Genomic DNA, 14708 nt, shown 5'->3' with positions numbered 1-14708 from the left:
AATGGCCCTGTAATAAATTCATTTTCATGTTTTATTGCATGTTGTAGGTTTTCTAATAAAGCTGTATCCTACCAGATAAAGTTCATGAAAGGGAATAACCATTCATGCAGAGAAAACAATTGTTCCTGCAGAAAGATGGCCTGTTATGACCCAAGGCTGAGATATCTCATGTGTTTGCACTTCTTGGGCAGTTCAGAGTTGCAGTCAAGGTCTCCAATATTGCAAAACTAAATGCACACTTGAGTGATTTTTGCAGGGCGCCTTTACCTTTGCAGGCAGATGTTGCTGCAGCAACAAAAGAAGACTGGGATACCTGGGAAAACGAAGTACATTTGATGGCATTGTATTGGTTAAACTGAAGGAGCAGAATTCCTGATTTTGATACAGATGTTTTGCAGTGCTTTGCAGCCCTACAAGGAGTCAGCAGTGGTTTGTAAAGGTTTACTGAAGTTTCAGCTCATGAGCAAAAAATCAGGCAATCTCCAAGTATTTAGGCAAGATTCTAGGTCTCCATGTATTAGCACAACTGTGTAGAATGTAGGTTTGCAGAGAAATAATAGTTGTAACTTCAAGTTCATAGGTATTAGAAGCACTGGGGAGAGCTCTTGAATTTGGAAAAAACAAGAGATGTTAGAAAAGTTAGCAAGAACGGTGCATTTCTTTCTGTGATGAAACACAGACTTAGTCAAAGAGCAAACAAAACACACAGGTGCTTTCCTGAAGCAGTGTGATGAAATACTTCAGTGTGTGTCACATTTTCTTAGAATTAGATGGCTCGTGCTAATCAGAGGTTGAAATCTTGGCCGGTGCACATGGAGCATATTTAACACTTGTATTAACTCTCTCATTAATTATGAAACTGCAGGGCTTCAGACAACAGAGAAGTATCCTCTTCAAGCAGCTGGTTGCTTGATCATCAGCACATCAAGAAAAGAAGAAGAGACAGGACAAGGCTAAGATCTTTTTCTGTGACTAATGTCAGCACATCTGCCCGAACGAGGCCACTTCACAGTTTCCAGAAGAGAAAACTCTACAGAATGCACAGTGCCTGTGACTGGAATCAGCAGGTAGGCCTTCGCTTCTCTCTCTTCAGGAGACAAAAGCAGAGTCCAGCTGCTGGAGCCTGCACATGTCTGCCTGGTGTGTCAGAAGAACGGTGCACGCTGTGTTGCTTATGTGTTACTTTCAGGGAGCGTAGAGGTGTGCCAGCAGGAGCTCAGAGTTAATGAGTTGAACGTAAAAGGCAAAGATTGCTCAGAATCCTGCTTTTCAGATGAATTTAGTGCTAGGCTATCTTTAAAATCCAGTCAGAGGACAACTCAAGATTTTCTTTGGGAGGCTTGACTGCTGAGGAAACAGACTTCGGTCTAAATCAGCTGCCTGCTTGTTATCAGAATATTTGCTTTAGCTACAGGAAAGTTTACACAGCTGGTGGCACATTATTTTCTAGGAAATTAAGTGGCAATATCTTAATCTTGTTTCCGTTTTTTTGCTGTTCCTGATTAGATACATTACTTCTTCCATGGTGTTTCATGAGTGCTTTAAAACTCTAAGAAATTCTCTGCATTACAAAGGAATTCATCTTTTAAAATGGGGGAAAAAACACAGTTATGCAAGACAAGTTCATATCTGATATTAATAGCAAATTGCTGCTAGTGGAATATAATGAATTTATTTAGCTGTAATGCTTAAAGCAGCAATTTGGGGTCAGAGACAGTATAACCTCTTTAAAGCAATGTTAATCCAAAGTGATTTTAATTTCTTCATACTTCATCTTTTAGAAGCAATGCTGTATTGACAGCAGTCTCTCTGTCTTCTCTGCTAACTGTCTAGAAAATGCCAAGTGTACCAGTGGTCTGGGGATGAAGTTTCCCCTGCAAGGATGTTACCTGAGTGTGCTGATTCAGCATCTTCTGCAGCAGAAGCTTGTGAACAGAAACTTTGTTTCTGGAGACCATTGGTGGGAATACAAAGCAGAGTTATACCTTTATCTTCAGCCAGCCATAGAGCTTAGCAGCTCTGGGTCATCAGTATTTTACACAGACTGTAGGACTGAAGGGACATGTTTTTAAGTAATCAGTGATCGGTTGGATCTGCAGTAATTCTGTGTGTACTCCTCGTTTTTTACATTTCTGGTGCTGGGTTTCCATACATTAAGCCACCTCCAGTGTCTGCACTGAAGATGCAGAGATGTCCAAAGATGTTTCTCTTTGGCAGTAAAAACTCCTGTAGGGAATGCTGTATCAGAGAGGCCTCCCAAAGCTTATTGAACAGAAGATGTTGCAGCTTTCCATTTAACAATGACCACTTTCACTCTCCCTCCAAAAAAATGAGCGTTCCCATATTTACAGAGGAGCCTTTAGCATTAGTTAACTGGAAGCCAGCTTTTGTGCCACGTTCAAAGAATTTCAGTCTAAAATTTTGGAATTCAGGACATGACTGAAGTTTTAATACTCCTTCTGCAGTGATGGGATCCAAAATCTCATTGGTTTGGAATCTCTAGGCTGCTTTCCAAATACCTAGGGCTCAGTTTTACAGTTGCTGAGCTTTAGTAATGGACCTCATAGATGGAAGGAGAGATCTGCTAGTTTGTGCCTCTTGCCTGGCGATCTGCTTATTGACTGAATCTCAGCATCTTCGAGGTGATTGAAGACCAAGCAGCTCAGATGCTGTCAATAGATACTGCAAATGTGTGCACTGAGGTTGCAGTTCAAATGCACCTTCTTCAGCTTTACAATCAGAAGCCTGCCTCTAAGTGTTTTTGAAATCATTGCTAGCCTTAGCCAGCTTGTCGTGGCTGCCTGTACATGCTGTGTAGTTTTCGCTTACTGTGGCTCTCAGCACAGAATCCTGTGGTTATACTTCGCTTTCTACATGCAGAGTTTACCAAGGGGCTGATGGAGAACTGTGTCATTGTGCTACAGAGGGATTCTGCTCATGTTCCAGGAGAAAATAGGTAGTGGCAGCAATCAAGCTGTCAGTTTCAGACTTCATGCAAGTGCCAAATTCAATTAAAATTTTCAAAATTAAGGTAAAGCAGTTAACAAAGGCACATACAGTGTTGGTTGAAAACAGAATAACAGTGATCCTGCTGGGGAAGCGAGTGATAAAATTGGATTGGACGTTTCCACCATGTTCTGACAATCAAACCTAAGTGGTTATCAGGTCTCTCAATTAAGAGCCATCGAAAGAGTATTGTTTCATTGAAGAAATTTCATTCTGACAGGTTCTGTCACTTTCTTAATGCTGCACTTGCTACACTTGGTTACCCAGCTGTTGATGAGATTGTTCAGCTTGAAATACAAGAATGCTGGATATCAACCTGGACTGAGTTGTAGATTAGACAGGGGCTAAGACTGCAAAATGGGGAACAGCCTCTGGAATTGATTTCCTTTCAAAATGTGTTTATATCCCAAACGGCAATCCAACCCATTTGCTATGGCTCTTCATTGAAAAATGAGTAATTCCTTACAAACACAGCAAATAGCTGGGTTTTTAATACAGTGTTACTGTGCTGCCTCTGGCAAGTTGTTCTCCCATATTTTCTCAAGTTTTGGGTATTTATATAGCTTGTGGTACCATGGTGTCTGCAGACTCCGATTTCTTTAAGGACACTGGCTTGATAGCAAGCTGCAGCTGAGGAAGACTTGCTGCCGTGTCCCTGCAGCAGCTGTGCGGTTAAGAGACCAGCTTGTCAGTGTCTAAAGAGAAGGTGGGATCTTCTGAACATTGCAGCTCCTCAGCCAGCCTCAGCACTAGTGAGTGCCAAGCTGTGCTGGTGGGCAGTGCTGCTCTGTGGAGGGATCTGAGCAAATGAGAACTAGAGAATTCTGGCTAGAAAAATCACAGCAAAACGCGGAGACTGCTCTCTAGGAGATGTAAGAAATGTTGGCTTATCTTGGAGGAATTTGTTTTTTTCAGAACAGATGACTGACTGTATACTCTTTGTTTATCTGATGGCAATCACAGCATTGTCCTTCACATCTGTTCAGATTCTTTTGGGAAGTTCATTCTCCCCTGCAGCACCCAACACACGCGGTAGGAAAAGGGAAGTATGAAGTTGAACTGCTGTCCCATCTGTTGGTTCACAAAGGTCACTGGGAAGAGAGCCATGTTTTTTCTCTCTCTGCTGCCATGCTGCATACATTTACAATGCTGTCAAAAGTTTGTGCATTTAGTGATGTAGTATCTGCCCAGTGCCTGTTGAGAGATGCCCTGTATTGTCCTCTGCTTTGCTACCTTTCAACTCTGAAGAAGACAACTCCTTCCCCTGTATTTTAGATAATGCTTACACAGAGTAGTATCTGAAAGAAAGCATAGAGCTTATGCAAGTACCGGTACAAAAAGAGATGACTCCTTGAAATTGTCTGCAACTCTAGAAGACCTTCCAGATCAACATGATAGCTGGACTGCAATGGGGATAAATAAAACAGGATGCAGGGTGTTTGGCTTATCTGCCACCATCCAGTGTCCTCAGGAACATGAGACACCCTTTGGGGACAAATCTGCTTGTCCACTAATTCAGAATGAGTGAACAAGATGATCTGTGAGTCATCTTTTGGCAGTGCTGTCTGTTTTGTATCTGTCTTCCTTCATGATCTAAATATCTCAGTAAGAACGTAGGCCATTTCTTGATTGTGAGTCAGTGCACAGGCCACTCAAAATAATCCATGCACACAGTAAATCCTGGGATGCAGTTTGTTTCAGAGTGGACAACGTGATTGTAGTGACACATTTCAGCAGCAAGAGTTCTGAATGAATGTTAAAAACATTTGTTGGGGTAACACAAAGGAGTAAACTGCAGCCACGTTGTAGGAGGAGGATGCGTGCTTGTGGACGGGGGCTGGAATCCTGAGATTGCTTCATGTGAAACATTGAGCTGCTGTTGAATCTTTTCCCAGTGGTTGCTGCTTTTATAATTTCTTTCCTACCCACGCCCACTGTGGATTCTCCAGTGTCAAATACCTGAGTGCTCCTGCAAATATTCTTCCTGCAGTGAGGACCTGGAATATCTTTGCCTCTTGCTTTGTTTTTTTGCCCAAACATGGAGGATTTAAATGTATCTTAGAGATCTCAAAAGTTCTGGTAAGTTTATTTAAAAGCAGCCAGTAAGCATTATTGCTACTCAGACAGTCTCAGAGAGGTCTTCGCTCAGCTGACGTGCCATGCTGTTTACTAGAGTGTATTTGATCTGTGTGGTTTGTTGCAGGGTTTCTTGCATAACAAGGAATGTGTTTTACCAGGACATTTTGCTTCTCACATCCTAGCTAATGGCACTTAGTTTGGTTGAGAGTTGCTTTACCAAGAGATATCACTGGGACTAGGTAGTGGCTTAATCCATTAAAATATTATACAATAATAGCTAAAGGTAAGAGGCAAAAGAGGAGTGAGATCTAAGGACTATAACTTTGGGTCCTCTCCACTTCTTTGCAGAGTTCTGGAGCACCGTGTGTGTTTTTAAGCTGAAAATTCCCTTTGTATTCTCTATTTCCATGTGCTGGAGGAAGATGTGGTTGTGTGGACTGAGGCACACATAGAGAAGGCTGGAATGTAAATTTGCAGAGTTGCCAACACTCTGAAAGTCAGGAACTGAGGCGAACATTTTAGCCACCCACTTCCATTTCCTCTGGCCAGATTGTCCCATGTTGTTGTGGCTTGTTTATTTGCATTACAGGAGATACAGGTGAATTCTGTGTTATCACAGAATATCCTGAGTTAGAAGAGACCCACAAGGATAGAGTCAAACTCCTGGCTCTGCATAGGACCACCCAAAATCCAAACTGCCTTGTCCCATTTCCATCTAGTACAGATAGAAGCAAAGTGACAATTGCTGGTTTCTCTAGCTCACTCAGTCTCAACATTTTAAAACAAAACCAAATGAAACAAGAGGCTGCTTAGAAATCCTGTGTAGAATAGTAACTATCAAGCATTTTATTCACTAGCCAGCTAGAAAGTTTGCCTTCAGTGAAGCAGCTATTTCTCCTTAGTTGCTGTGAAAGGAGTCTACTGGTTGTCATTCCTCTCATTGGTATCCCTAGATATTGGCTCTGCCACCTGCCTCTGCATAGCTCACTGGCATTGCTGGCTTCTCAAAGGCCATGAGTACAAGGAATGTTGTTGTGGTGCCAAGTCTCTTACAAAGAGGCTTCAAAAAGGGGATGCACCCTGCTTCTGAGAAAGTGGTAGACCTCTGGGGTGTGTCAGCCTTCTGGTGTGGGGTACAGTTCCTTGGTTATGGCTTACCAAGTTTGTAAGTGAAATTGCTAGTTGATAAAATTACTATCTAACTCTGGAAGTTTTTACATATATATATATATACACACATGTATGAAAATAAATATACATATAAATATAGGAAATAGAGTAAATATAAATATAGTAAACACACTACTATAGTAAATATAATACAAATACTTTTATATATATATATGTATATGTGTATATACATATATATGTATGTATAAAAGTAAAATTAGAAGTAAAAGACAGAACCAATAAATACTGCCTGGAAAAAAAGTAACATTCCTGTGCATTCAACTGTTCTGAATGCGTGTTAAGACTGTTGTCTGCTGGGGAGGAAGGAAGGGAGAACTCCTTTAGCTATTGCCAGTAAAACATAATCTGTCTCTGTCAGGTTTATGTTAAGCCAGTCAGTCTGAAAAGTCCCTTTTCCACAATGAAACACCTGAAGTGTGCTTTTCACAGCAGTGCAGTTTTAGCTTGTTATGGTATTTCTGTAGTGTTCTACTGATCACATCTATTCCTAATGTCTAGACAGCATTTTTACAAAACTTATCATCATGGGTTAAAACGTCCTTTCCTTCTTTAGGTTTATTTGCTCAAAAATTAATCACTAACCTCGATTTTTCAATTGATTTGTTTCTTCAACAAAAGCTCTTTGTTTCAGGATCTTTAGGACAACATACTTTTCCCACCAGAGCAGGTGAAAGTCCATCTCCCATTGGCTTACAACAGGATTGAAAGAACTAAACTAATTTATACTTCTGAGAGGTGGGTGGTCTATAGGAATGGGGAAGATACCAATCCCTCTGTGACACTGACCAAAATCCTGATTTGAGACAAGCTGGATGCTAAGTATTTTGTGCTCTGTCTTTTATGAAAGTCAGTTTCCTTCAATTCTCTTCCTGGAAAAACAGACTTCTGCCACGGGAAGTGCTGCTGTATCCTTACTGACAACTTCAGAGGGACCACAAGCAGACTGATACGTTCACATCCTGGGGCAGCTTGCTATGCTGCACCTGACCTACGTGTGGGTTGCAGGCAAGCACGTGGGAAAGGTCCTCTCCAGAAGCTTCATCTGGCAGGGAGGTTCTGTAAGGCAGCACCCACCTTCGGCACTGTCTGCTAGGGGCACCATTCCATGAAGGGTGTCTGAGATGCTTTGCCCATCTTCTCCCTGCACTGCTATGTGTTAGGTATCAAAGAGGTATCGGCCATCCACACAGAGGTTCTCTTGTGTCCTGCAGGTAAGCCTCTGCAATGTAGCTGGCTACTCATTTACTGAAGAACAGCCTTTAATATTGACAAAGATGGCTCCTCTTTGACGTTGCTGGAAAGTTTTGAGTGCGTGTGTGTAGGACGAGTAAATCCTTTTTCCTTTCCTTTTTCAGGCTTATAAGAGTAATCAGAAGCAGACGTGACAGATATTCAGCAGAGTGTATTTGAGCTGACTTAATTAACTTGCTGGATTCATACGCATTGGTGTAATTGAACTGTGGCTCTCTGTTGTACTGTTACACTTCGGCTTGTTTCCAAAAATGGTAGGAGTTTCAGTAATGAGTAGCTGAAACCATGAAGTGAGTATTCACTTCAGAAGTCTTAACTAGGAGCACAGAACATTTTTCTCTTCAATTATGGCACTTTTTGTGGCTGCAGACCTTCTTCTCTCTGCAGAAAGGTGGTTGGCTGGTACTGTCCAGCCTTCTGAACCTTCTGCAGAGCTGGCATACGCCCATCATGCTTGGTCTCATGAATCAATTTATCACAAGCAAGTGCAAAAATTGTTTCGAATATCAAAATAAATGGCTCACTGTATTTTCTACGAGTCAGTAAAACAGTACTAAGAAAAAGAAGCCAAGAAGATTAAAATTCATAATACTCCTTAAAAATCAGATTCTCTTGGTGACACTGTTCCCTACGAGGCACAGAGCTGCTATTTTAGTTTAATATTTAAAGACCACACTCTTCTGAATTTCTCTTAAGTACAGTGTATTTTCTTTTCCATAACGGAATGAACCTAATGTAATGTTATTCTTCATATCTACTTAAGCTCAGGAAGCGTGAGGTTTTGTATTTCAGCAGTGAAGAAAAATGGTTCAGGAGGTGTGTAAGGTATAGGATAGCAGGGGAAAAAATGATAAGAGTTCAGTAATATGTTTTTTGCCTTCTGAAAGGTTGGCATTGTAGCCAGCATGCCACAGAGGCCTCTCTTTGGAAAGCTGGACGCCTTGGTTTATCTTAAAACCACTTTTTGTTGCTGCGTTGGGGTGCTGGTATTTATGGGGTGGTTTTGTTCACTTGGCTTTTGGTGAGCTGCCGCCTTCTTGGTTTTGTTTTTTGGTGTGCTGCTGCCATAGTAAGTTGAGTTGTAGCCTCTGTTCAATATGGAACTGGAAGGGGGGAGAGGTTGGTTCCCCAGCAGAGTTGTTGCTTTTTTTCTATGGGGTTGAGGCACTTTCTTTGAGCAGCATGCTCTCATTGCAGAATGAAGGGCTTCAGAATTTTTTTAGTCAAGAGCTGATTAAATCAACATTCCTGACAAACATCATCATTTCACTCATTCAGCATTTTCCAGTGGAAAACTACTGCATCAGAAATTTAAACCAGATCCGGTAACCGGGAACACAGACACTGCCAGGCTTGTTTTTAGTTGTTTTTTTTCTAGTAACTTCAGAGGGATATTTAAACACAACTACTCTCGTTTCTGTTTAAGTCCTTCTGTTCTTTTGAATGATGAACTGACTTAATGAAAGACTGAATGATTGAGGTGTCGATGCCAGAGCGTTCAAGGAAATAATGCACAAATCCAGGCAGAAGGTTTGTAACTCCCACCACAGACAAGATGAGGCAAAGAATGTGGCATTTACCAACACTGGCAATTTGATTTTATTACTGTTTGAAAATAAACCGTGATTGTGGAGGTTATTTGACCATTCGATGCATGTTTTTCAGCAGGCTTAGCTTTAAGCTATATTCTAAATGTGTTTGCAAATGAAGTGAATTCAAGCAGGAAAAAGTCAGTCAGTGCTAAGGGACTGTGTGTCAGTATGTGTTGCCCTTACCCATATATTTTCTAGGGAATTTTACTGATTGGTGTTTAGGGATTTCTTTTAAAACCAACTGCATTAACTCTACTTTGAGTTCATTTCCAGAAAAAGAAATCAAGCAGAGTGAGTGCAGCAACAGCTTAAAGTTGCGGACGTTCAGGAAACCAATTCATTCCAGAAAAACAAAATCTGGTGAAAATGGGGTTTTATGAAGTTTTGGAAAGTCAAATTTAGAAATTGCATGAAGGTAAAAGCTCTTTAGGCTTTAGCTTAATGGTCTGTATAATGGGAAACATTCGGTCTGCTTTAGAGCTTACCCCTCTAGTGTTTCCAAACATGTCCCTGTTCTGCCAACACTTCATGGGTGTTTAAAGTTTAACAGAAGAAGTATCCCATATGTCTGACGTGGGAAATAACACAACACTGATTTGAAGGAGTCCTGGGCTAGAAAAGAATTATTTCCACATGAAGTTGAAACTAGTTCCATGTAAACCCACGTACAGAGGTCAGGGTGGCTTAGGGACTGTTAATGTTTTCTTTTGATAAAAACGTGAAATACAACAAGCAGTCCTCAGAACCACAGGGTCTCCCCTGCTCCACTGTCGCAGCATGCAGCTTGTATGATTTTAATCTATCCTGCAGTACAAAGGTGAACAATTTACTATTTTCTGACTTAGCATGGGTTGCAAATACTGATGCCATGTCACAGAAGTACAAATTACAGTTAATTAGAGAGAGAGAGAGTGGTAGATGTAAGCACTGCATCACTACCAGTTGAGTGACACTGCTAGAATACAGCCCGGAGTCTCTCAAGCAAGAGGAAGCAGCTAGAGATGTCTTGGATTCAGGAAGCAGGATGACTAAAAATACAAGTAAAGTTTGTTTGATCGTCTTCCCTCTGATGCAGCTGTTGGCTGGTTTCCTCTTGTTCCATAAAAAGTCTTAAGAAAATCAAGACCACTGTGACATTCATTCTTACAGTTTATTAAGTTGAAATCCTTTTCCAGGAGACAATAGACGTGGCTGTTTCCACAGTATTAAGCTAGAAGCTGATACCTCAGGGTTCCTGTTTCCTCTCTGCTCATTTTAGGTTTTGCAGCATTTGGCAAAGCAGCAAACCCTGTTTTTTTTTGAGCACAACAGCAATGGATGACCTTAAAAATGCCAGTACCTTTGGGGCTGCTATTCGTAGTACCTAGTAAGGCTGAAAGTGGCATCAGCAACACTACTTTCCTGCAGTAGCTTGTTCTGAAGCGTGGGCTTGTTTTGACTACTGCTTAGTAGTACTATGTTCCACTCTTTCCTTCTGTCTCTAAGCATGTCTCAGCATTTTGCCTGCATGCTGCTGCTTTGTCCTTTCCTGTTGTGTTTTGCCATTCTGTCTTGCTACTTTGCACCCACCAGTCCCGTGCAATCTGTCATTTTACTTTCTGTCCCTTAACAGGCCTTGCAAACAAGCAGCTACGTTCATATTTACAGTTCTGCTCCGTGTAGTAGTTCTCATATTACCTATTAATCAGTCAGTGCATCCATCTCCTGTATTTATTGTTCTGTATCTTCTTTCATGTGTGTTATAACAAGGTAAGGACTCTGTCCTCTTGCTTTGTGTAAATAGTATGCACAAAATATTTAATATTGTCTTGCTTTAAAATATATAAGCTCAAACTGTCCAGAGAAGTAGCTTTTTGGCCATGGGTTTATATAGGAATAATGACTGGAACTGCTACATTTTGCTGTGGAAACTCTGACAACTGGTTCCTGGCCTCTAATAAAAGGGTATTTTTATATTCTTTGTATTGTGCACCATAGAAGAGTTAGTCATATGTAGATTATCTGACATTTGTGCGAGTACTTTTCCCATTCACATGTCAAAGAGTGACTGTGAGCTTTTTTATTCTTCTGATCCAGCTGGAGAGAAGTTAAGTGAGTAAAAGAGAAGTTAACCTTTGTTCCTGTGTTTCCATGCAGACTTCATCTTTTAGAGATACCTCCTGTCCATACAGAACTCAGTTACCATGTATGGTGCCAACCTCAGCATTGAGCAGTAGCGAGTACAGCCCAGAATCTAAAATGCTGGATTACGTGCAAGAGCTGGACTCTTCCTTCCATCCAGTCCTATCATTCCCTTCAGGTAAGTAACCCAAACTCCATGCCTCCACAGAGGGCTGGGTGCTTGTGAGAGCTGTGCAGGCTGTGGACTAACTTTCCTTTGGAGTGGGTTTTTTTAATAGCTCTTACAGAAAACTTCCTACTGGCAGAACACACGTGTTTAGGCTGAAGGAAAATCGTAGTTTCACACTGATATTTGAAAAACACATCTGAATTTTCCATACCAGGAAGGCACTTGCAGCTGAGAAAGTGTGGTCCGGGAAGAATTTGGGGTTCTTTGTGGTAAGTTTCACAGTGTGTCCACTCCAAGTCAGTGGCAATCCCTTGAATGGTGCTATTCCCACACATCTTGGTTCTGTTGTTTCGTGGGCAGCTTTCAGCTCAGGCCCTTTGCACTAGGCTCAGAAAGTTTCTGTAGTTTTTGTGATTGCTTTAGTGATAACCTGCCTTGTGGTGGTTGCTGATGTTAATGATTTCTGACATCTGATTCTTTAAATCTTCTGAAACAATAATGCAGATGTAAACTCTGTCTCTTCTTTGCTCTGAAAGTGCAACTTGCACTTCCAAATTACCACATCGAGTGCTGTTGTCTGCAGAAGGGATTCATACTATTGAATTTTTTCTTTCTTTGTGATTTTTTTTTGGTTATTTTTTTGCATTTTAGACAAAACCTTTTTACTGAGCAGTATGGGAACCCTGCTGTAACGAGGGCTTCTTTGCCACTAAATAATCCCTGCAGAGGAGAGCTGTCCCCGCATGCTTCCTGGGTCACTCGGTGCCAGTTTTTCTAACTAATCAAGTTGTTTCCTTGCTTCAGCTTCTGAGCAAGGACTGCTGATCACAGCACATGTTTTGAGAGGCATTTGTCAGTGTTTCTTTAAATATCTGTTCAGGGATAGTTGTATAAGGCTGTGCCCCTTGCCTTCATTCTTGCCTTAGTCTTAAGGGAGACTAGGAAGTTTGACAGGAATGCTGGAAATCTATCAGAAAAGAAAACCAACTCTAATCATCATGAAAATAAAAGAAACTGAAAGGCTGTTGATTGCCTTGTGGATACTGTAGGTCATTTTGCCAGAATGAAGGAAGAAAAATGTTGTTGTGATACTAAGGGCATCTTTCTTTTGAGGAATATTTATCCTCTTTTTCCAGGAACCTTAGCCTTGCTAATAATAGATAAGACAGGATAAGAGTGCTGGACTGCTGTGTGCTGCTTGGACACACTCCTCGCTTTTGAGGGAGCGTAGATTCCTGCTCTGGATCATGCTCTGTGCACTTTGCTGTCTTTTCCTTGTCAAGAGGACTGTTAGTTATTTGTCATTCTCTTCTCTATGAAGTAATGGTGAGTGAGCGTATGCTAGAAGTTTTCCAGTTTGATCAGGCAGTGTGATTCACTTTCGTGTCTTCTTTGCAGCTTCCTTAGTTAACCCTTTCCAGAAGGATAACTTCTCTCAAAATACAACTCGTGGTATCCCCACATCTTTTATCACTTTCTTCATAATAAAAAAAGTATGTCAACAAAGCAGAAAAAAAAGCTTTCTTTTTAATTTCCTCTGTGTGTTAGAAAATAACGTTTGGTGTTGTCGTATTCTGAAGCTCTGAGGATTAGATTTTTCAGTGTGTGATGATGGATTCAGTATGAAATTCAGATATTGTTCTTGTACCTATTTTTTTATTTGTATTTTTTAGTTTCAGAGGAGAATCATGATTTGCAGGCGAGCTAATAGAACTGTGCAATTAGACTTGCTTGCTTCAGGAAATATAATGATGTCATGGATCCAAGTCTTAAGAGATTCCATATTACAGAAGGTCTTTAATGAAAAAGTGCAAGTGATTGCATCATACCTTCAAGCTGACGCTTTCAAGGATGGAACTTAGTAGTTTTTATCTAAGGCACTGGGCCTGGTGCTTTAGCACCTAGTTTGTGGTTAATCTGGAACAAATGCTGTTGCCATTTCAATTAAGGGACAGGAGCACGTAATCTGAGACAGTGAGGTTGTTCTTCAAGAATCACAGAATTGTAGGGGTTGGAAGGGACCTCCAGAGCTCATCGAGTCCAACCCCCCTGCCAAAGCAGGTTCCCTACACAGGTAGGCATCCAGGCAGGTCTTGAACATCTCCAGAGAAGGAGACTCCACCACCTCCCTGGGCAGCCTGTTCCAGTGAAGAAGAAATCAAGAGAACTTCGGTGGTTTTTTTCTCCTTTACATGAATGTCATGACTGATAAACTTTTCAGACCTTCTTTACCTTTTTTCAGAGGTAGAAAAGGAAATGTGCCAAAAACCTTGGGGGGAAGAAGACCTTTTGCAGGTCAGCTTTGATCTTGAGACTAAATACCTACTTAGATCAGTATCAAATTGAAATAATTTGTTCTTTTTAGTTAGCAAAATACATTGAAAGGTTCTGTCCTGGCAAGTCCTCAAGGCACATGAGGCCGTGGTCGTATGTAAATAAAAATAATTTAATGCCCACCCTGTGGCCCCGTACTCAGTCCTCTGAATGTAACAGTTGTCAAGCCTGCTTCTAATGTTGACATATTTCTTTCTACTTAATTTCTCTTTTTTCTTTTTATTTCCAGAAAGTCTTTTCTTATAGTGACCTATTTTTCTTAAGCCTTCCTGTCTTAACAACAGTGGCTAAATTCCTTACCACTTGAGATGTTTTGCAGACTAATTCTTGGTTAGAACTCCCTCAGGAAATGAATTACATTTCCTGCTGTAGCCTTTGCCAGAGAGGGAAAGAAGGAATGTATCTTGAAATTACCTCTAAGCTCTCAGCAGTAGCAATTTTGAAAAGTGTTAATTACTTGTACCCAAAAGGCTGAACCAAAAGCCTTGTAGATTATAGGGAAAGTGCCCTGTGTGCTCTTTATCATGCTGGGCTCAGTACAGAAGCTAGTCAAGAGGGGAGGACCTCAGTCTTTCTCTCCTTTTATCCTCCAGAGCTTGTTTTCATGAAGATCAATTCTGGAGTTGTGGCAGGTACAGACACAGTTTATTCCAGAGTAATACAACCTTGAATTTTCTGCTTTGCCACTGAAGACTAAAGAAGCTAAGCTGTGAATCTACAGAGTGTCCACACTGTGATTTGTTGAGGAGCATCAGTTAAGTTTAAGTCCTACCTGGATTGTAATTGCCTTACTGGTCCTTAAAAGCTCACAGTGCAGGAGGGCTTGGAACCACTTAAGCATAATGCCTCTGTTGGCACAGGCTGCAGTGCCAAGCTAAACTTTGACTTGTTTCTACCATAGTACAACTCACTTTCTACTAGCAGAAAGAAAAGTACCTTCACGTCTTACCTCTCAGCAATTACAG

General features: G+C 41.1%; 1 protein-coding gene across 8 annotated transcripts in view; it reads left to right on the top strand.

The window, feature by feature from the left end:
* The window catches only part of KANSL1L (KAT8 regulatory NSL complex subunit 1 like), a 58175-nt gene that overhangs the window by 29579 nt on the left and 13888 nt on the right, over nucleotides 1-14708 (top strand). For all 8 annotated transcript variants that reach the window (XR_007378683.1, XM_048953789.1, XM_048953791.1 and 5 more), the window contains 2 exons: nucleotides 866-1067; nucleotides 11256-11418. Coding sequence is in view for 7 of the 8 variants with exons in the window: in XM_048953789.1 (XP_048809746.1) it covers nucleotides 866-1067; nucleotides 11256-11418 (365 nt within the window). In the remaining variant the exon portion in view is untranslated. The remainder of the gene's footprint in view (nucleotides 1-865; nucleotides 1068-11255; nucleotides 11419-14708) is intronic.

Source organism: Lagopus muta, chromosome 8 (genome assembly GCF_023343835.1).
Source record: "Lagopus muta isolate bLagMut1 chromosome 8, bLagMut1 primary, whole genome shotgun sequence".
Classification (NCBI taxonomy): Eukaryota; Metazoa; Chordata; class Aves; order Galliformes; family Phasianidae; genus Lagopus; species Lagopus muta.
This window is presented reverse-complemented; position numbering and strand designations above follow the sequence as displayed.